The sequence below is a fragment of the Harpia harpyja genome, chromosome 13, assembly GCF_026419915.1.
Source record: "Harpia harpyja isolate bHarHar1 chromosome 13, bHarHar1 primary haplotype, whole genome shotgun sequence".
Taxonomy (NCBI): Eukaryota; Metazoa; Chordata; class Aves; order Accipitriformes; family Accipitridae; genus Harpia; species Harpia harpyja.
Window position 1 is genome coordinate 28,620,952 of NC_068952.1, and position 22,755 is coordinate 28,643,706.

At 46.1% G+C, this 22,755-nt stretch overlaps 2 protein-coding genes and 1 long non-coding RNA gene across 3 annotated transcripts in view; all 3 read left to right on the forward strand.

The window, feature by feature from the left end:
• LOC128150343 (protein ELYS-like) overlaps window positions 1-8,498 on the forward strand; it is a 39,303-nt gene extending 30,805 nt beyond the window's left edge. The window contains exons 30-33 of the mRNA XM_052806460.1: window positions 1,837-1,939; window positions 2,847-2,953; window positions 3,493-3,677; window positions 6,340-8,498. Coding sequence (XP_052662420.1) covers window positions 1,837-1,939; window positions 2,847-2,953; window positions 3,493-3,677; window positions 6,340-8,109 — 2,165 coding nt within the window. The 3' untranslated portion in view covers window positions 8,110-8,498. The remainder of the gene's footprint in view (window positions 1-1,836; window positions 1,940-2,846; window positions 2,954-3,492; window positions 3,678-6,339) is intronic.
• Window positions 8,499-15,406: 6,908 nt separating this feature from the next.
• On the forward strand, window positions 15,407-19,699 carry LOC128150346 (uncharacterized). The gene is made up of 4 exons (XR_008238031.1): window positions 15,407-15,557; window positions 16,633-16,703; window positions 18,891-19,311; window positions 19,459-19,699. It is a non-coding gene; the product is annotated as an uncharacterized LOC128150346 (long non-coding RNA).
• A 2,341-nt stretch (window positions 19,700-22,040) lies between these two features.
• LOC128150341 (protein ELYS-like) overlaps window positions 22,041-22,755 on the forward strand; it is a 41,564-nt gene continuing 40,849 nt past the window's right edge. Inside the window, exon 1 of the mRNA XM_052806458.1 lies at window positions 22,041-22,119. The gene's annotated coding sequence lies outside the window, so the exon portion shown is untranslated. The remainder of the gene's footprint in view (window positions 22,120-22,755) is intronic.

The window sequence follows — 22,755 nt, forward strand, 5'->3', positions numbered from 1 at the left end:
TGCATTTTTCAAATGTCTTCAAAAGGCTAAATTACTGATGGGTGCAACAGTCAATGATGAGCATTCACGAATGTCCGAGGCACTTCCTTGTCCTAGGCTTTTAAAATTGCCACTGTGTTTTGAGTCCTTTTTTAGGTCTCGTGGACATTATGGATGTATACTGCTTTTGGCTGGCACTTCTTGTGTGTAACTGCAGCGGAGAGGCAGCAGTGACTTGTGGGAGTTTTGAGAGGGGTACAAGTTGAAAACTTAGGCTTCTGGTTATGTTTTAGGGGTACTTCTGTAGGCTGCAGGTTTTTTTACAGCACGTTTAGCGTATGGCGTGCTTTGACTAGATAGGTAATTTTTTGTTGTTCTTTTGTTTTTTTACCCCCCTCGTTAGTGCTCAGTTAAATAGTTTTCTTCGGGAAGTGAGTCTGCTTGGGTATCTGCTTCTCATTACAGCTATGCTTGCTCCTTTTGCTGGCTCAACAGCTTATGCAGCCTTTTCCAAACCTATTTCAGCTGGTCTTTGGCAATTCAGCTCAATTCAACTCATTCAAGCCAGTGCAGCTGCTGAGGATGTGTTCATATGAGCAGGTCTGCTGGCAGATTAGAAGAGATGTAGCTCACTAGCTGGTGAGCAGTGATGAAGAGCTGGGAATGACAGTAGTGCAGGAACAGGGAGAAGGTGTGTAAAGACAGCTACAGTCAGGATTTGACAAACAGAGCTCAGTCCGCTCAGCTGCTTATAACAAAAGTTTGCTATTCCTGGGAGAGGTATGCAAGTGTCGGAGTTCTGCGTCCGAGGTCTTGAAACAGTTTGTAGCGGGGAGTGTGTACTCCAGTATCGGTGCATCATATGCAGCCTGATTCAGTGCTAAGCCTGAGATGATCCCGGAGGATCCTGGAGAGTGATTGCTGCTACTGAAGTTCCTCAGCTCCTTTTCTTTTTCAGTAAGAGCAGTGCCCAGACAGGGACTCCGTGTACATGGGTAAAAGGGGTTCTCCAGCTCTGAGTGTTTCTAGTAAGATAGGTCAAAACATTTGCCTGTCTGATTTTAGCTGTCCCGTGTTTGGACAAGAAATCAAGGGTGCTTTTCCTTAAAAATAATGATAAGGTCCTAATCATTAAAGAATAACCTTATGAAGAAAGTTTGTCATTGCCGGACTATGGTACAAACAGTTCTGTACAATTTCAGTACTCTGGAAGCGTTAGAGGGCAGCCAGTATAGCTCTTGTTTGGCCTGAGCTAGCAAAATTATCCCAGTCCTGCGTACTGTCTGCAAAGGTAATTGTTGGATCTGGAGGAAGCAGACGGCAGAAACAAAGAAGAAAAGGAGGAGGGTGTTTCTAAAATTTGGCCTGTTGAGAGAAAAACAGGCTAGCAAGCAGTTGGGTTTCAACGCCACCAGTCAATTGCTAGAGAAAAGAACAGGAGACGACCTTAGATGCGTTCTTGTAGAAGAGGGGAAATGAAGTCAAGAAAGGAAGGAAGCATTGCTGGGATGAGTTAAATATCCAAAGAGAAATAAGAAAAACTTACGACCCAATTTTAAGAAGGAGGGATGTTTCCCGAGGTTTTTATGTATTAGGTCAGTAATATACCAAGTTGAGTTTGTAAACAGAATGTCAATGGCCATGTTGTTTTCTTGATGGAAATTATGCATCAGACTTCTTGTTTTACTGGAAAGAAGCATTCAGACCTTCTGTGCATTTGAAGTCTTGGTGGCGTTATCTTGTTAGATCACCATCCTAGGTGAAATGCGTTACGGCTCTCTTGAAAATCATATGAGCATTTTAAAAGAAATGATGTTAAGTGCAACAGGGAAGTCACCCATCTGTCTGTTTTTGTAGGATTTGTGGAAGAATCAAATGCTGAACGTCTTACCCTTCCTGAGGATGGTAAATTGTTGTTTAAAGCTGCTGAGGCTGCTACTTCTGGGACTGCAAGTGAAGGGTAAGTTTGTGAAATAGATACACCTTTAGGTTCACACAACATGTGACTGCTGGCTTTCCTGTGTTTGAAAACTATGATTTTGAGCTGGTATTGGTTCTCTCCTGTGTTCTTAAATATAACAGGTTTCCTGTTCCTTTCTGTCTGTGAACAGAACTAATGTGGCATGAATAGAAGTCAAATTGACGAGCTGTCAGTTTGAGCCTTTTTTCTCAAATCATTGCAGACCCCAAAGTAATGGGATAAGGACTTCATTCAGCGGGCTATATGCACCTTTTTACAGTTTGAGGGGGCTACTAAGCAGATACTGTGAAGAGAAGCCCTCCTTTTGTCTGAATGTTATGTAGGTGAAAATTACAGCTGAGATTCCTGTAACTTTAGTGGGTTTATTGTGGGGCTTGAATACTTTCTGGCAGTACTTTATACACTTAATTTCTATTTTCTATGTGTGGTCAATTAGCATCTATTTGTTTCTGGAAAGGGAAGCAGTTTTCTCACCAGGTACTTTAAAAGCTGCAACTGCTTAGTGAGAGATGTTAGCAATGAAATAACCCTTAATTTCAAGTGGTAACTTACAGTGGCACAAACTTTTGTTCAGTTGGTTCTAGACCTCGAATATGGCAGTTGGAGTCTTTCTACAGAAGACAAGTAAGATATTATTCTTTAATACAACTCTGTTGTTATGTTCTTATCCAGTGTGAGATAGCTGGGAAGAATGTTAAGTACTTGATTCGTTGCACAAAATGAGTCGGGAATTGAATGTAGATGTGTTGGTAAAGGAATTTCTAATTTTTCTTAATTTTTTTCTGTTTGGAAACTTGAAGACTTTACAGTGAGAAAGTAATTTGTAAAGCTCTTCAAGGTTTGTTTTGAAGCTTTATGATGGATTTCTCTCTTTCTGTTCATGCAGTGAAGCAAACCAGCAGGAGTCCAAAATGTCCTCTTCATCAGAAGAAAAAGCCATACCAGTTGCAACAAACCCACAGCTTTCTGAATCCCCGCAGGCAGAGGGTGAATGTACGTACAGTATGTGGGAGATGTTATGTGAGTTAAGGTAGCTGAACTCCTCAAGTAACACGTGCAGTTTGCCATAGCGCTACAGGTGTCTCAGACTGAAGTAGTACTAGCATGTTACTGCTAACTTCCATTAAACTCTAGAGAGAAGAATACCCTCCTCAGAGAAAGTCCTCGTAGAAAATGCATAGCCAATGTTCCTGTTCTGGATAAAGGTACTGAGAAAACTGGTAGAATGTAAAATATTGGAAGGAGAGATCAGTATTTATTTCGGTGTTGTACACCACTACTAATTTGTGTGCTATGGGATCTGCTGCTTGAGTTACTATTTTGAAAGATGATGCATCCCTCAGTATTCAGGCTGTGAAGAATAACTAGCTACCAGGTAGATGGTTCTGGTTTCTAGCGTTTGGGGAAAGCCCGATGTATGTGGCAGGATGGAGAACTGTGTTCTTGGCTCCTGCTCCCTCTGTCACTTCCCGTTGCTTAAACGCGTGTCATTTATAGAGCAGTTAAGTTAAAATCATGTAAATCTCTTCCAGCTGTGATACGTATCCTTGACAGCGAGGATGTGGTCAGTACTCATTCAGAAAATTGCCTTGAGGGGAAGTGTGTGGATTTACCTGAAGAACGCAACCCAGAAGCAGCTGAAGATGAAGGAAACGTTCCTTTTCCACAGGAAGAAGTGACTGTTTCTAACAATCTTCCTAAAACTGAGGAAATTAATGTAAGTAAACTATTTTCCCATTTTCTACAAAAGAGAAAACACTTTGCAAATTGAGGACAGTCCTGTCTAACTGACAATTAGAAGGCACGCAAAACCGTCTCAGTTTCTTTAGCTGGGTAACACAAGTTAAAACCTCGTTGGGTAAGGGCAGATAGGTTTTTCTCCTATGCATTTGCTGTACCTATAACACAGAATAGAACCTGTCAAGACTTGGGCATTTGAGAGCTGCAGGAGTGCCAAAACCCGCCTAAATATTTGTTAAAAATCACCATGCCTTCATTTGGTTTGCTAGACTGTAAATGTTTCTTATTTGACTTAAGAAAAGAAATAGTTTTAATGTTAAAGACAATAAGAAAAGTTGGGGAGTGCAGCTTTTCAATACTGGAGGCCGTTTACCAAATGACAAAATGATGTGGGAACCGGACTCATTTTCAGAATGATTTAGGTGCTTAGATCCTTTGCTATTTGTTCCTTATTAACATAAAGAGAATTCCCAGTAATGAGTTAATTTCAGTGTCAAGATATTTCCAGCTACCTAAAACTCTTTTTGTGTGTGTGAAAATGTGGGGGGTTTAACATCTAAACTTTGTAAAATATGAATTTTAAAAGGTTGTTCACAAGGGCTGAAAATCAGAGCCAGAGATTCCTCAGTTGTCGCAGGTTTTCCCCATTGTTCTCACTTCTGCTGGGGCCGATGAGTGATTTGGGTTCATTGTGGATGTCCTCTAAGTACCATATAGAGTATGCTGTCGATTTCCTGTAGGGTTATACTCACAGGAGTTAGTAATAGTTAGAGTGAAATACAAACTGAAAGGTAGGCGTAGCACAAATAGATTGGTCTTAAGTAACAGAAGATGCTTTTCGGTGTCCCAGATTTCAGATGAAGTTGAACAGGCAGTCGCTTACGTAGCTCGTCTCGGCTTTGGGGTTTAGGACAATGCTCTAGAGAAGATGATTATAGACTTGGGAATACATAAATCACTTACTTATGGGAGTAAATGGAAAATCTGTGATGGGAAGAAGGGAGCCGGTATGTGAGACGGTCACAAAGCTGCTGCAGTCCTTCCTGTAGCAGTACAGCGAAGGTTTTCCTGCTTTCGTTATGACTGGTTCTTACTGAGTTATACGTAAACATGTCTTTTTGGCTTGTCTACCTTCACTGAATTTAGGACAAACTACTTACTGCTTTCTTGGTCGTAGATTTGTAAGCATAAAAGGAAAGTTTATGCAGACTAGTATTTCTCGAATTTCGCTTTGAAGCGTGGCATGTTGCTATATGCATGTTGCGCAACTACACGCACTCGTTCTCAAATTTGTGCTAATACCTCGCTTGCAGTCTGTGCTCCCTGCCGTGCTGTTAATGGCCGGTGGGAACCGGGCTGGAGTGACCCTATCGTTGTACTTTGTAACGCCGGCTTATGACAGGGTAGAATTGCTGGTGGTCGTGAAACTAGTCTGGTATTTGTACTCGGTATTGCCGTCACCTTCGTACTTCGGGAGCCACCCATCGGAAACTACTAGTAATTACAGCTTTTAGCTTTTTCCCTCGGCGAGCCTGCCTATGGGGGGCATCTCCGTACTCCGGGTGCCATCGCCTGGAGACTGTTACTGATTACACCTTTTACCTTTTCTCCTTGGGGAGCCAGCCTAGGGAGGAGAGATCTTCCCGCATCTTCCCCTTCTCTGCCAGGCTAATTACAATAGTGTTTGAGGACTTTGAAAATTTGCATAACCTTGGGATGTTGAAACCAGCAGGGTCCTATGCGAGGTCTCCTGCATGTCGTTCAGGTCTTGTTTAGGGTTAAACAGCTGTTTAAGGATACGATAAAAGATGATGCTTTAGCAACTTTTGACAAGGCAGGAGGCAAGAAAATAAGCAGATTCTATGGAGACTCGCGCTGAGTGGCTTCTTCCTTCTGCCCTCTTTGGCTAGCACTATAAGTTAGAGGGTTGGGCAAAGGTCTTCACGCGTTGATTAAATTATCTTGGCCATCTGAGTCACTTGAAATACATAACAGAGACTACTTTTGTTCTCAACATAAAAGCTTGAGTGTCTCATGTGGCTCTAGCAGGAGAGAATAATTGCTCAGTACAGGGGGCTACAAAGGCAGAGATGGAGGTATTTAGAATCTATGTGTCGACTCCTGCAATCCAAGTGATTCCTTACAGTGCGGTGTTGAGTTGTGGGATGTGATACCTGACCAGTTTGACTAAGTGTTGCGGTGACAGCTATGATGACCGAAACTTTAAGCTTGGGGGACATCGTTGTACTTTACCCCGTTAGATGCAGAGTCGGTCACTCTGTGTGGCTTTGTAGTCAGTCCGGAAAGTACTGCAATGTGATGATTACTGCCAGCTGGGTATACAGCTTGTATTGTAAAACTGCTCACTTTGTTCATGGGTGGTGGCAAATCGTTAGTCATGAACAGAAGTATCAGAAATGGAGCATGGGATTGCACACACGGAATACTCTGTTCTCTGTCCCTTAAACGCATAAACTTTTGCCTGTAGTAGAGAGTACATTGTATGTTTCTAACTTTACATTTGGTGGTGATCTGAAAGGAAAAGCAGCATTTCACTGTCCTCAGCTTCATCTAGCTCAGCCTGAAGTTAGTCTGTTTGGTAACTGATAATGCATTAAGAGACATTTTTTTATCTTTAGGTTATTGAAGATGGTGCGGTTAAGGCACAAACCTCAGAAGAAGCACCTGAAACATCACCATATAGTGAACTACATCCCTCAGGCAATCTTCAGTACAGCTATGATACTACAGAGCAACGGTTTGCATGTCATTTGCCTGATCAAAGAGATGGTGAATGTGATGCAGCTGAGGGAGATGGAGAGCTTTTTCTATCTCAGAGTAATTTTACTTTAGTCTTGGAAGGAGAAGAAGGTGAAGCAGAGATGGGAGACCCTACATTAGTAGATGCTTCTAAAGCAGCTGGCACAACAACAGAGGAAAAACCTGTCAGCAGCTTAGGAAATACTGAAAACCAAGAACATGTTACCAACTCGGTGTCCACTGTAACTAGTGATCAGGAATCTCAAAATATTGCAGAGTCGCTCCCGTATGTGCCTGAACCCATTAAGGTAGCTATTGCTGAGAACTTACTGGACGTCATCAAAGACACAAGAAGTAAAGAATTTACATCTGAAGTTGTAGAACAATCTATTCATGAAACCATAGGTAAAAAGGTAACTGGGTTCCAGAAGGCAAAAGCTCCCTTAAGAACCGTGCCAGAAGGAGAGGAAGACGAAACCAGCGTACGTCAAGTAGAGTACGGCATCGCTCCTAGAACACGTGCAAGGGGACAACTGAGTAGAAGTCTAAGTACTCCATCGGCAGGCACTCAGCAGCTACCGAAGACAGGCAAACCAGGTCTGTTTGCACTGTCTCCTAGGAGAAGTACCAGGCGAACAAAAGAAGCACCCGAGACTTCTAGTCTTCAAACAGAAGAAAATGCTCAAGAGGAGCAAATGCTTGTGATGCCTGTTACTCCTAGGAGAGGCAGGAAGCCTAAACCAAGCACTGCAGAAAAAGTAGAAAGCAGTCTTTCTGAGGGACGAACATTGTCCCTCCGTACACAGTCCATAGCTGCTACTCCAAGAAGAGGATTAAGGAGAGCGAAGGAAGCTGCAGCTGAACTCTTGGAAGAGGCTGATGAGGAAACTTCTCTTGCTGAAGGTAGCATTATCGCTTCTGCTACTTCCCAAAGGACTAGAGGAGGGAAAAGTTCAGCAGGAGGTCAAGAAACTGGCCAGATTGACACTGGTCATAAGATAAAAACGTCAGTCAGTCCCAGCAGAAGTGCAAGAAAACTGAAAAGCGTTAATTTACAATTTATGGAAAATATTGTCAAGGATCAAGAGGTGCAGCCTAGTGCCCAACTCCTTTTACCGGTGCCAACTAAAAGAGGCAGAAGAAGAAAGATGAGTTCATCAGAAGTTTCAGAAAATTCTGACCTTGATCTGTCTAAATCATTGCTTCCTCAAACAGAATTCAAACTTCCCGTCACTCCGAGAAGAAGGGCCAGGAAGCGGGCACAAAATCTCCTGGCAGACACAGAATCTCTCTCTGCTCAGGAAGACGTGCGTGCAGGTGGGAAAGTGGAAATCCTTGGTACTCCTAAGAGAAGAATAAGAAGAGTCCCACATGCTAAACTAGAAAAAACGGATGCTCCTGAGCAAAGAGCTGCCCAGCCAAACGAGGAATCAAGCACACCCAGGACTACAGTAAGAACAGGGCGTTGGGGCAGAAAGAGACGATTAGTATTGGAGGAGAGCGCAGGGGAGGAGGCCTTCCCCCAAGGACCTGGTGGCAGTCCTTTGCTGCTTGAAGAGAGAAACCCATCAGGACATGCTGGAATATTAAGATCTGTAATGGATCGTATCAGAAGAATATGCCCAGTGTGTAAACAAAGCCGCAGATAACTAATTTAATCCCCCATCAGAACTTCCTCTCATGGAAGACTACTCTCAGGGTTGTCAGTGCAATAAATGTATTTGCTGGAATTCCATCAGTTCCCATGTAACTAATCAGAAATAGCTTAGGTGTTGATTTCTGGTGGGGAAAAAAACAAGCTGCAGGCAGAAACCAGTCCATAGTTTCTTGTGAGTTGTTAGGCAATGCTTGTAACCTATTAGTCTAGGCCAATCTGAAAATACGAAGACATAATAGGATTTCAAGTAATAAGACAGCATTTGTTTCCTATTCTGTTTGTACTTTTGTCTTCTATGCAAAACTTCCAGGTTTCCATTCCAGGAATGCTTTTTTCACCAAAGTAGTCAAGATAATGAGTCTCTTTGATATGCCTGGGGATAAATGTATTGCGGTTCCTTTTGAATTAAAGCTGTTCCTAAAATAAAATGTATTTTCCAATGCACTGTGCTGTGCGGATGACCAATCTGTGAGGTAGAGGGAAAAACGCAAGTTACGGTCACTGATGTGGCTGTTCATTCAGGTCACTCACTCCTTGGCTGTGACTCTGACCTGGCAAGGTCCAAGAGCAGGCTTATCCCACAGCAGTCATTGGTGTGGCGTGCGTTGCTGTTGAACTTGGTTTAAATCCAGACTAAACCGTGAATTCTTAGTGAATGACTGTTTGCTTGTATTTTGATACTACGACTGCAACTTCAATACACAGAGAGAGAAAGGTGAGGAGGTAGGTGTGTGATTTCTCTGAGCACCAACAGCACAAGCATATATGCCCCTAGGAATCTCCAGGGCACAGGAAAACCTGTACTTTTGATCTGGCCTTTTGGCCACAATGAGTGGCTTCCTAGAGGGCGAGAATGGTATGCTCACCTCGGCAGGATCCAAGAGGTAACGCAGGCCAGGTGAGGTTTTACTGAAAGAACCAACAAAAAGCAGTTTTTGCTAATACACGGTGGTAGGCTGGTCAGTTTGTTTATCTCCCATTATTAACATTCAGGTAAGTGTAATGCAAATGACTGGCATTTATCAGTTTACTGGTTTGAAACATTATCTAGATTTTGTCTACATTTCTGTCATCCTGAAACTCAGTATTATGTTCAAGTTTGTGAATCTTGATTCCTCATTTAAACTATTAGTGGGGGCACTCCCACCTGTGGCAGTACATACCCCCCCCCCCCCCCCCCTCCCACCACCCAGAAATGAAGCTTCTCCAGGAAGGGAGAAGGGGAAGGAAACCCTGGAGGCCACAGGTTGAAATTTGAACTGGCCAATCGAGATGTGCCAGGTACACCAAGGTGACCCTCCTAGGCAATAGAATTAAATGACCACAGGTCAGATTCAGCAGGGGTATAAACGGGGTCCTGCCGGAGGACACGGCAGTCCTCCTCGGAGCAGCGGGTCTGCAGTCGGAGACTCCCCCTCGGGTCGGGGCACCGCCCGAGGTGACTCCTCGAGGGAGAGAGCCCTCAGCTTTTGGGTGAGTGGTATGCGCGTTTTGAGCCATCGCTTTAAATCTTGGGGATGCTTAAGTCGGACGTGTAGTATTAATTCTCTTTACATCATTAAGCCTGTGGTTTTCTAAAATGTTACTGGACTTCTAACTAACTTTTGCTGAAGAATAAATCTGAGTTTTAACACCTGTTGGATTTGGTTAGTCGTGCATCCTTAACACCACCGGACAGCAGTGCTTGTGTACGCATTTGCTTGCTCGTCTATGAAGAGGACGGACTTGATGGTTTTTTTAGAGAGAGGGGTCTTTTGTGATCGTGGTTGAGGAGTGCTGGAGAACGCCTGGCAAGGTTATAACGCTGCCCTGCTGGCGTATGGTCAGATGGGCTCAGGGAAGAGCTATTCGATGATCGGCTGTGGTGCAAAGAGCGGCCTTGTGCCCGTTGTGTGTCCGGAGAGGTAGCTCTTCAAAGCCACCCAGAATCAGGAAAAGAACAAGCAGTACCAGGTGGGATTAGCACCAAGTGTCATTTATTTCCCAGATCTTGCCAGGTTGTACTTTAAAAGACTCAGTTAATGTCAAATTAGCAAAAAATAGAAACCAGGAGTATATGGAGCGACTTACAGCACAAGCTGCAGTGGATCCTATGAAATAGGGTTGAAAATAAGTTGATGTAGTACAGCTAGATTTACAGATAAACCCTAAAATGATGATTTGTCACAGGTGTAATTAATTGATCCCTAACATGAGAACCCCAAAGGTCAGTTTGTAGTAAACCTTTTTTTAACAACTGTTGAAACACCGATCTTCCTTTACCCGCCGTAAAGTGAGCTGATCTTTAATCTCCGCTATGCTTCCTAACTTCACTCTTGCACGGGGTATTCATGAGACGGTCTTCCCAGCACCTCAGTAAAGAAAACGAATGCTTTCTTCTGTATGCCTTGATAGGGTACAGAAGCTTTGTATTGCCACACCTCTGCTACACAGTACGAGCGATGTTTTTAGCTTTGCGGCACAGCTTTTGTAGCTGCTGGATGCTCCCACTCCACCAGCAGCCTTCTGCGCTTGTAGTCCAGTGGATTCTAGCACTGCTGTAAGCAGAAAGCTTTGCTCCTGTGACGTAGTGCCTTCTGTCTGCAAAAGTACCACCCTGATTGCTGAAGGCTGCTTGTGATTTACTCCTGGGTTACCTCTCTTAAGAAAGAGCACTTTGTTTTCCCTAACCAGCCTCCCCAGCTCTGTGCCAGCAGAAACGATGCAGGGATGCCATTTGCGAACATGTTTCTGTTTTCCTTTGACGCCGTCCACTGTGTGCTCCTGTGATAAACACGACAGTGAAAACTCATTCCTTCCCATCTCGCTCGCCATAGCAACGTGGAAATGCAAACCCCTGTTTGATGTGGATTTACTCCTATTATAGCCAGTTCTTGGACAGAGGAAAAAAATTGTGTCCTGGATCTTTCTTTTTACTTTTAATTCTTAACTATAGTCTTGCTATTAGAGAACAGATTTCTTTTTGAAGTTAGTGGATTTCTTACTGCGAAGCTTAACGTTTGATGCCAGTGCCTGCCAAGTGGTGAAAGGGATGGTACAAATCTGCTCACCCGGGGCTTCCTCCTTCCGGGCCGCAGGAGCCTGGCCTGGTGCACCCCAGGCCCGGGGGTGTCTCTGAGCCAGACCCGTGGACGTGGCTGCTGCTTTCCCGTTTGCAGGTTCGGCCAGTAGCGAGGCTGAGCGTGCACCACGCGCACGCATGACAACACCACGGCCGGCTACGCAGGCTGCCAGAGAATGGGCCGTGCCTTTACCAGCCGCCATCTAGCACTATGGCGGCTCGCCGAAAGCCTCCTCCCCGGCTCGTTGCCGTTGAAGCTCACGGGTGACACCAGAGGCATGCTGTCACCCTGCAGGTTCCCACGCACGCACGCCCACGTTTCCAGAGCCCCAGAAGATCAGCACAGCCTCAAGCCCAGCTGCCGTCTGTGCCCCCACCCTGGGCTCCCTCGCTCACCTCTGGCTGAGGCACCGAGTCTCTCCAGAGAGGGGTTTTCCTCCCACTCGCTGCCTAGCCCACCCCAAAGTCTGCTAGCAATTTACACGTGCACCTATGGCTAGGGGAAAAATACAATCACCTGCTCCCTCCCCTTGCTGGCACCTCGGACGCCTGTGCCCCATGACTGTGGCCCCCCGTCCAGCTGCTGGCACTGAGACCCTCACCGCCCCACTTGCTGACACCGCAGACACAGGGGCCTCTGTCACCCGTGACCTGACTTCGGTTGCTGACGCTTGAGCATGACCCATGGTCCCACCAGGTGCTGGCACGGGGATCCTCATGCGATCTGATCACCGTGATGTAGCAGATGCTCTCACGTCACACATACCCTTATGCAGGTAATACGTATGGCTGCAGCTGTTCATCCAGAAATCAGAACCATTGGCTTTTTCTTTCTTAAAACAGCCTCAAAAATAAGTACTGGTTGAACCACCGTGCCCAGCTATCAAAAATTAACATTTGCACTTCTTGAATTTTCTGCATAGCTGTCTAGATGCTTCATAACTTAATTTCTAAGTAAAATGCTTTATTGAGATGTACCTTATGATGGAGTCTACCTAGACGGCAATAAGGATTATGCACGTAAGAGTAGGTTGAAGAAATGCTGGAGAAGAAAGAGAGTTGGGATGAAACAGTATGGATCTGATAAATAACTGCATGAATTAAGCTTATGTAATGGTTTGGGATGAAGGGAAGTTTTGATCTGTGTAGCCTGTGTTATTTTTACAGCAGGATGACACTCTCTGAAGTTTGTGGTTTTTTTTCCCAAATACGTTTTACCTTCTAGTTACTTCTTGTCTTTACAGATTGCTTTCAGGATGCTGGGAACTTCTAACCAACAGGTGATGAACTCGCTTTGTTTCAGTATTCACAAACCTTAGTTTTCTGTGTACATTTCTTTCTTTTTTTGCTTATTGCAATTAGAAAGTCATCCGTTCTGCTATGTTAACATGACCTTTCTGGGCACGTGGGCTGAAGTGTGTGGGTGCTACCTGGACCTAGCAGCACCTTTTTGCTGCTTTTTGCTGCCCGGCTGCTCTGCCGTACCACTGGCCAAGGTGTTTCATCCCTTGCAGTACTTTTCTTCTTTCTCCTTTCTGTATTTTGCTCCTTGGTGAAGAAGAAAGGGCTTAAGAAGAAAGTTAGCATTTTTATCTACTCTCTTTCCCCGATGCTCCTCCTCTTGTTAGTCTCTTACGTTGGCAGACACAGGACTCATTGCTAATTGGAAATGGGTAATCTGTTTCTCTTAAGCTGGGAGGGGATTTTGAAGATGGTGTATGTGTCAGAGCATTGAATGTTTAGCTTTCCTTCTAAGGTTTATGCAGTTTGCCACTTGCCTGTGAACTACTTTCCCCTGTACCTTCCTCCTCATTGGTTTGGAGCCATGTGGCCAATTTCAGACAGGTTCGATGCAATGGGCAGGAAAAAAATAGGAAAAAAATGAGCACAGGGGAAGACAGACTTCATTCATTTTAGCGGCTCATGGAATAAGCTTGTTTAAACTCCTTATCTAATGACGATGACAGAAGCAGAGGCAAATGATGCCTTTATCCTGAGTGTTGCAAACGTATTAAGTCTACAGATGTGAGCTCTCAGTGTAGATTAAATTTACCTGGCAAGAGGAACTCTCCGGCAATGAATTTCTCAACATGGTAAAGCCCGAACAACTACCCCGTGCTCCGCCGTAGTCGATCTTAATTTTTGTTCTATCCTTACTAAGCGTAACAATTTTTTTTCTTGTGCTGGTAACACATTTTGGCTCTCTAAAACCAGGAAGCCTGTTGGGCTCAAGATTAGAGAAGAGCAGCAGCAAGGTTTTTAAGTGGACGGTTTGAAGCTGGTGCCCTGTGGTATTTACGCACAGGTGGAGAGGTTAATGGAACACGGGAATAAGATGAGAACAGCAGCTACGACTACCATGAATGCCACCAGCAGTCGGTCTCACGTGGTCGTCACCATCCAGTTCGAACAGGTGTAGTGTGCAGGCACTGTTTCCACCGTTCAGTATAGCTGTTTAGCACTCTGAATGAGTTCAGTCCTCTTAGATGCGCCGTAAAACGAACTCGTGGAAGTTCATGCAGACACAAAATCCAGGGTGGCTCTGTTTTACCTAGACCCACCATCGTTTGTTGGCACCTCCACGACAGCGAGCAGATGAGAGCATGTTGGGTTGCCTCACCCCGGGCTGCAGGGCCAGCCTTGCCAGCCCACCTTTTTGGCGCTTGCACGCTGTCCGCCACTGCTGCTCTCGGAGCGGGGATCGCCGAAGGCAGAGGTGTCCTAAACCACTGCCTGCTTGCAGGTTGGCTCCGTATTTAAGATCCTCTATGTGCCAAATATTACAGGCGGTCTTTGAAAATCTCTCACTGGTGTCCAGAAATAACCTACGGTCACTGTTTCTCTCTGGCAGCTGCTGCTTGCCCGTTAGCGCTCTGCAGAACTCCTGGGCTCGCTATAACAAGCAGCCCTACAGCGAGCAAGCTCACAGGGCGCGGCACAAGCGCGGGGCAGTCTGCGGCACCTCCCCGGCCCCGTGTAAGGGAAGGCCGCAGCGTGGCGGTGGCAAAGACGTGACCCCAGAGGGTCACCGTGGCCCGAATCCTGCTGTCCTCGCTGTGTGTGCCCCCGGCCAGGCGGAGGGGTGCTGGGTGACCGTGGTGGTGCTGCTGCTGACGGGCGGCTGAACCACCTCAGAGCAGCCGGGCCGGGGGAGGCGACTGCTCGCGGCTCTGCTCCGGACAATGGGCCTTGCTCCTATCATCGCTCCCCCAACGTTTCCCCTCGGGAGACTGACACCAGAACTACAGTTTTTGCTGAAGTCCCCTGTCGACAGAGCTGGAGAGGGGTCTGCAGAGCCGCTTACGCAGGACAAGCCCGGGCTGGGGCTGGTTGAGGAGGAGGGGGCTCCGGCTGGCCCGGACGTGCATGACGCATCTCTGGAGCACAAGCGAGCTCAGCTCCCCACGGCTGCTCGCGCAGGCAGCTCTGAAAGCTGCTCAGCCCTGGCAGGCAGGGCCAGTCCTGGGCTCATCTGGGATGGGGATAGGAGGGAGACATCTTCTTTGCAGCCGGGGGAGGTTGGGAGCCAGCGGTGTTTCCATACCCCCTTTCTGCGGGTGCAGGGGATGAGCGGCTTTGTCTGCTGCTTAATCCTGAGAGACGGTAGGTCATTTGCTTTGAGGCACACCTTTGTGGTTCTCGTATTAAAAGCAATTCTTCATATATCAGATGTTCCAATAGCGGTAACTATCACAACCTATTTCCTCTGCGTTTCTGCAGAGTATCGTTTTCTGTATCTTACTTCATAATGTCTGAGCGATGGATTTGGTAATTTTTCCTGCTGTTGATACCGTATTTTAACAGATTTTTCTCGATCAAGCAGTCACCAAACAGCCAGTTATAAATCTGGCGGACTTGGCAGGAAGCGAAAGGCAAAAATCCTCAGGATCTGAAGGAGACAGGTTGAAGGAAGGCAGGCGGGTAAATCTAAGTCTAACCACGTTAGGAAATGTCACCAGGTATTTTTCTTCCTCTATTTTTTTTTTTTTTTAAATCCTTTCCTGTGAAGTAAAAAATAAATTTCTGCAGGTAAAAAAAGTTTTCCCTCCATTCAGGATTCCTTGCCGTCTGGCTAATGAAGTTACTTAAATGAATAAAGCCTGAGATGTCCATAAGCACAAATATACTGAAGCATGTGCCTAAGCATGAATATACAGAAGTTTCTAATCTGGTAGCGTCTCCCCCCCCCCCCCCCCCCCCCCCCCCCCCGCCCCCCAAATTTGCTTTTCATAGTCATGCTTCTACTTTTCACTTTATTTTCCCTTAGTGCCCTGGCTGAGGTTGCTACAGGAAAGAGAGTGGTGCATATCCCATACAGGGACTTGGTCCTGACGAAACTCCTGCAGTCTCCTCAGGGGGGAAACAGCAGGACCATCATGGTAAATTGATTCTTGAATTTATAAACCCGCTTTGCCCATTGAAATAGAATTGTGCGGCTCTGACATTGGTGAAAGTGAGTGTAGTTTAAAAGTTAAGCTTGCTTCCTGTGCAACATAAAGGTGAGAACCCTTCTGCTGGTCAAAAGTTTCTAGCCACTACTAAACGCGTTACTCAAATGGAGAGCACTTCTGTTTTCAGAACAGAAATGTGGCTGGCACAAGATATATATCTCTGTCTACGTTAGAGATACAACCTCTGTTTCTTCTGAAAGAGTTTTCTGCATATCTGTAAAAATTTATCGAAATATAGGTAAATGTAGCTATAAAACTCAGAAGCACCTGTTTTATATAAAACCCGTGTTCATTACCTAAAACTAGGCAGTATTATGAAACAAGTCCTTTTTTCCCTGAATTCTGAGATTATCATTTGTGCTGTGCACCAGAGGTTGCATTCCTAAATGACATGAAACTCCCCTAGGTTCTTCCTTGTCTCAGGTGAACTAACTGTATGCTCCAGCATCTTTGAAGAGGTATGTTTTTTTAAAGGAAGTGCAATTAAATGAAAGATGGAAGAATATGAACAGAAATGTGCACATGGGAAAAGGTTGACTGTAAATGCTGATACTCTCAAAACAGCTTACCTGGGTTTCTTCAAATGCTAACTTGTATAATTCATCGAAGATGTTTTGAACAAATTGAAGGACAGATTCTTCGATTGCTACTTGTACAAATACCATCAAAGTGGTTTTGCGCCTTTTTTTTTTTTTGCGTTGGCGCTAGCACTAAGGCAGAGTTAGCAGGATTCGAGCGCCTTCAGTATTAATTTTTGCAAAAGCCACCTCTGTCTTCTCATCTTTCTTTCTTTCTTTCTGTCTCATTTCTCTTCTGGCACAAGCGTTAGAAAGAGTTAATTTATGGCCAGATTGCTAAGACACCTGGGTTCTCCTTTTATATTTGAGGACTTAATGGTCTATCTTTCCACGTTAATCCCTATCTGGTTTTTGGTAGTGTTTAAAACTATTTTAAAAACCCTCCTTCAAAATCTAATGTCAGTTAATACTTTTCAGATGCTTAGAGATTGCGGCCGTTGAGTCCAGCAGACATCTGTTACGAAGAAACTTTGTCAACCTTGTGATATGCTGAAAGGTACACTTTCATAAGTTTTCCCTTTCTGGTCTTGGTGCACATTGCGGTCAGGACAGCTCAGAAGGAAGAAAGGGTGAATCTGTCCATAGGCAGGGGTGGCACATTAAGAGCTTATTCTTTACCCTTATTAACGAACGGCATATGTTTTTACAACTAAGTTGTACGACAGAGGTAACACTATTTCCTGAGAATTCCAGGTCTCCCTCATACGTGTGACTTAATTGAGCTTCTTTCCTCCCCTTTCTCTCCCAGTAACACAGCGCCTCTAAAACTAAGCTGTAGTTTGGGGTCCCACAGCCCAACCATGGTTGAAACGTAGAACATAGAAGTGATGCCTGCTGCCAGGCATTTGTCGTCTCTGCTTCCCAATCCCAGATCCCAGCGATAGTGCCACACAGAGCTATTCCTTCCTGCCCAGGAGCAGCTTGCTTTCCTGGCCACTTTCCCAGTCTGTCAGCTCCTTCTGGAGGAGAAGGTTCCCTCTCTGCTCCCCTTTGCTCTCCTCCTGCGCTTCCTGGGCCTCAGGACTGAAAACCGCTCTCTTTGCAGTTCTTTCAGTCAGGCTTTTGCTGGGACTCCAGCACTAATGCCTTCTTATTCCCTCTCCCATAAAAAGAGGTCAGGCACTTACACCCCAGTCCGTTATCCCAAAGCGGATGATGACTCAGTGACCTTGTAGCCACAGCAGCCTGGCTGTTAGCAGGTGTCAGGAGCAGGATATTTAATGTCTCCAGCAGCAGTTCAGTCCTGCAGAGAGCTGAACTGCTTTCATGTGCCGATATGAACGCAGACCAACAAACTCCCCATGCCTGAGCCAGCTCCGTGCAGGGGCAGCTGGAGTTGTGTCCTGCCTGCCTACCTGCCGTACCCACACTTACAGTGGGTGAGGTCTGGTTTTGAAGTATCCCATCCCGTACTGCCCCACATACTAGAGGCACAGCGGCTATGGCTACATTGCTGCAAGTTAGGGTTAGCTGGAGAAGAGAAGGGTTTTCGTGGGCTGGCAGGGGCAAAACGAAACCAGGCTGTGATTGCTGGTAGCGGTACAAGAGAGGGCATCAGATGTTTCCACCGAAGGAGCAAAGTGGCTGTTGCGTCCCAAAGTTGGAGCGACTCAGGTTCGTGGATTTCCTTTGTCAGAATTAAGGTGAAACGACACCAGGGGAGTTCAAACAACAGTCAACATTTATTCAACCTAGCTAACCTTGCCCAAGTACACGTGAACTTATCAATATGAACCTTGCAACATGTCATTAAGCCGCTGTTTGAGAAAAGAGGGGAGGTGTAGAAAAAGAAATGGAAGAAGAAACATGAAATGTATCAGAAGGAGAGCCCTCCCATTGAGTCACGAGGTTCAGAGCGGACCCCCTTGCTTTCTGGACTCCTTCTCAAAGAGGAGCCCAGGGGCGGCTAGACCCACTCCTAGTCTCAGACTTGGTCAACGGTTTATGTTTAAAAGGATGAGGTGTAGGGACTGTGAAAAAGAGAGAAGGAAAAGAGGGAGAGAGAGAAAGAGAGAAAGAAAGAAAGAGAGAAGGAAAGGGTTTCACCAGTCCTGGGTCCAGCGTTGGTCCAGCCAGCGTAGAGATCCAGTTCCGGAGGGCGCGCGCTGAGGACCCGTTCTCCCTTCTTTTATAGCGTGTTAGTCGATGGTCTCGACATGCGCAGTCCTGTTCCCGGGGTTCTCTGGAATCGGTCGGAGAGCTTTCGGGGGGGGGGTCATCGCAGAGTTGCCTCTCTTTTTCTGCTGGCATGACCGCTTAAGATAGAAGCACAGTCCCATCCTCCGTGGGGCCTCCTCCTCCAGGCGCATATGCTGTGCTCCTTCTCCTGGTCACTTAAGATAAGGAATTGCGGCTTTGGAGAAGCGCGGTCCCACCCTCCGGGGGGCCCTCTCCTCCGGCCACATTATCCTGTTCACAAAACTCCAGCATTTTTACAGAGGCCGTTTTCTCCACCAAAGTTCTTTAACAAATGTTTGAGACATTGAATTTGTCAGACCGTCACAGTGGCTGTGAGACTTTTTCGCTTGTGAAGTTCCAGAGCTACATGGGATATTTCTGAACAGGGAAAAGAATAAAACAAAACAAAACAAAAAGTCACGTTTGATTGGAAATGTTGTCGTTTGCTGGGATTGTCTGGGTAACAGCTTCTTTTTTGTCTTTTATGTATTTTCATATTTAAAAGGACAAAACGGGTCAGGAACAAAGCAGTGGTAAGTGCAAGTCCCAGTGAGAAGCTTCTAAGAGAACCGCAGGCTGAAAATAACAAACTGTTGTCCAGACTGCCTGGGCTCGGGAGCACAGGGCGACCAATAGCCAATGGAACACGTATGTATTTCAGCATAAATACAGCTATGAATAGCAAGTAGATTTTGACTTCCCAAAACATTATCAGGAGGCATTTTTGGTAATCTGTAACACTGAAGAAGTATGGTGGGAATGGAGCTGAGGAGGATTCGCCGGGGCTGGCTCCTGTGCACGCTCTGGGCACCGTGTTTTGTTGATCCCCCCCTTCTGGTTAGAAGAGGACAAGGAAGATGGCAGCTTTCATTTCCAGTTCAGGATGCTGACAGCAGCAACAAACATCTCGGCTGTTCAGCAGCGGGGTGGGTTTCTGTCCCCACGTGCCACACGGTCCCCAGGAGGTTTGGGTTGGAAGGGCTTGCTCTGCAAGAGGCCAAACCGCCTCCCACTGCGTGGCTTCCTCGCTGCTGGTCCCTCGTCTCTCACGGGGTTTGATATTTTACACATAGGTACCCTGGTTAAAGCTGTCTTGCTGTTCACAAGAGGTGTGGTTTTTGCTGGCTGAGAACAAGCGGCGGATCTGGAGCACGCAGGCGACGTGGGAGTCCCGGCTGGAGGAAGCCCAGAAGAAGTGGGAGCACCAGCACGCTGCAGCGGCTCAGGCGTTTCCCAGTAATGGGCATCGCAGCCAGATACCTTAACCTCTGCTCTTCTGCTTCTGATGTTTTCCCCTTCTTGTCATCTTTAAGACTCGTTGCTCACACACTTCTCTGCCAGCAATGCCCCGACGAGATCCTCCAGGGGCTTTTCAGCCTGGGTAAACTGGCAATAACGTAGCCCTGGGTTAAGGGTCCACAATATAATAGCAAATCTCTCATGAGTTCAGATAACAGAATATTCTGTCTACTTCTAAGTACCTTACAGTTTCTAGGTTTCATTTTTTAGTTGTGAGAAATCATGACTGAAATAAAAGATGCCAGTGAATGTACCGAGCCATGTCAAAGCAGCTCAGGCTTGGGTCATTTCAAAGTCCTTGACAGGGAGAACCAGAGGTTTTCACTTTAAAACCAGTCATGAGATGAACACCCTAGAACTTGGGGCAGATGTGTTCTTTGCACTTTCTGAAAAACCAAAAAAACCCAACAAAAAACCCAAACCCCCAAACCCCAACATCCCCTCCCCCCTCTTTAGTTTTGGGCATATTTCTGAAAGCAACCAATGTTAACATGACTTATTTAGCCAGACAGAAGCATTTCAGCAGGAGGCTGTGGTGGTGTGTAAGAGCCAAGGAGTGCATGACGGGCTGCTCTGGGAAAGAAGGGGCCTGATGGTGACTTGATTAATAAGTCGTTCAAGGCACACCCTCATTGAAAGGCCATACGCTGCTCCCCTCCCAGTCGCTTTTCACGAACCATTTCGTTGCTTCAACATGGGTAACTGCCAAACAGAGGAGCTGGGAAATTGGCTCTCTGCATAGAGCGGCGATTGATCACGGGAAGAGGGCTGGGTTTAATGGGGAGAGCAGAGCTTTACAGGAATCCAGCGCGTTTTGTGGGGGGTCTCTTGATTTTTGCATGAAGCATGCATCACGCAGCAAAGTTGCTGACTTAAACAAAAGTGCTTGATTTCTTCCTGACTCGAGGTCTGGAGCATCTGCCAATAGAAGGAAGCGTGGAGTCAGTCTTTCAGCTCTAGCAATTGCTTGCTGATCGTCTTTGGTAAAACTAGGGGAAATTCAGGGGCTGAATTCTGTCGGGAATGCTGAACCCCGTGTAGGGTGTACGGCTAAACGTGGTAGTTCAAGTGCCGCCTTAGGCCCATCGGTCTGGATGATGGTATCAGTCTTGGCTGGCAGCTGTCACAGGTGTTTGGGCACACAGGACTGTATCCTGTTCTGCTGAGGACAGCTCCTCATCCACTTACTGCATCAGCTCGTTTTCCTGCATTGATTTGCCTGGGGTTTGCTTTTTTAAGAAGGTGAAATGAACTTAATCGGGCTTCTATTAGTTTTGTGTCTTCTCCCTAGCAAGCTGTTGGATATAGTTGTAGAGAAGTAATGGTGACAAGCCTTTGCTGGTGTGGTATTTTTTCACCTGTGTGGGGGAGAGAATACTTAAATTGGTAGGAGAGAGTCACCGAAAGCCTGGGCCTGTTGCACGTGTTGCCAACGTTTTTGCGGTTCAGCTTGTCAGGTTGCTGTTTGTCCAAGTACGTTTCAGAGCTGGATACTCAGAAGCCGTCTGGACGTGGTGCTGGGCAGGCTGCTCTAGGTGACCCTGCCTGAGCAGGGGGTTGGACCAGATGACCTCCAGTGATTCTGGAAGGCCGTCTTCTTCCAGAAGAGAACTTCTGGAAGTTCTCTTCCTTGTGATTCTGTGATTCTAGAATTTGTGCTGGGAGGGGCAAGCACCGGTGCGATGGCACACCGGTGTGGTATGCTGGAAATGTCAGCTGCTGTCTCCCTCTCTTAGGAAGGCTGCGTGGGTGTTCTGTACTGAGACACTTAGCACCTATGTCTGTCTGTCCAGGTACGCCAAGCAATGTAAAAAGAGCGTAAGTTCAGAAGGGACTTTAGGAACTTTTGCTAGCTTAGCCACGTTAGACAGGGGCTGCGACTCTTGAATGAAAGTATGGTCGTGTTAGAGAATAACCGTAGGAGGTGGCTGGGTAAACTGGCCCCAGTGTCAAATTCTGAGCTGTGTTGGTTTTGTTTGTGTTTTCATTTGAAGGGAAGTCAAATCTATGGTCTTAGCTGTTGGGGGTTGTTGGGATAGAGAGCTGAAATTCTTCCTTCTTCTCGCCTTCTGCTGTAGATTTGGGCTTGTGGAGCATCCGCACAAACTCTGCAAGAGAATCTGTAGGCTGCACTTGAGCGAAATAAGCCTGGTTGTGGAGTTCCGATACAGACCGTCTCTGTTATGCTAGTGGCTTTTTAGACTAGAACTTAGGCTTTGGAGTAAATGTAGGGTTGTTGCCTAAAGCACCGGGGCGGGGGGGTGTTTCCGCCTAAGTGGGAAAGAAATGACCCGGTGGTACTCACAAAATCACCTGCTAACTCACTCACTAAATCCTCTTTCGGCAGGAGTAAAATATGACAAAGTGCAAATTCACTGAACCCGACTACTAAGGTGCAGAAAGTGTCCTTTCCATCTACTGCTCCTCCAGCGCTTGTGAGTTGCCTCCTGCTTTTCTGGGGAAAATGTCATTGAACCAGTCATTAATAGTAATTCAGAAGATTCTGTCACTGTCATCTTTACCTGTTATTCAACAAAGTGGATGCTGTTTTTCTCAAAAGAACTTAGTTTTTCTTCCATTTCTTCTTCTTTGGCTTCTTCCCACTCTTTGTCCTGTTTCCTTGGAAAATGTGACCTGAATCGTGTCGCACACTGTTGTCCGTTCTCGGATCACCAGGTAGCACTTCCCTGAAATCGCTTTAGCTTCCACATCTGGCTGAATGAAAGAATGACGCCTGTCAGCTGCAGCCTTTCTCAGTGAGACAGTGAGTCTCTACGTGCACGAGGGAGTTAAAAGTTGACTGACTGTGTCTCGGGTGGTGTCCTTTCTAAAAGGAAAGGGTTCTTTAGCTCTCCTTGCAAACTGCGTGTGTAGTTTCACACGTGTATGAGCTAGCATAACGGCTTACTGCCACAAAATCGAGACGGACGAATTCCCTCTCCTTCTTCCCAATGCACTGTCCTGCCTCCTTCCTTGTGCCAGCTTTCATGCTTGCTAGTTCTCTCTGCAAGCCAGTTTAACTCTCTAAGCTGGTGGAAAACTATCTACTTTTCTGGGTTCGTTTCCCGTCT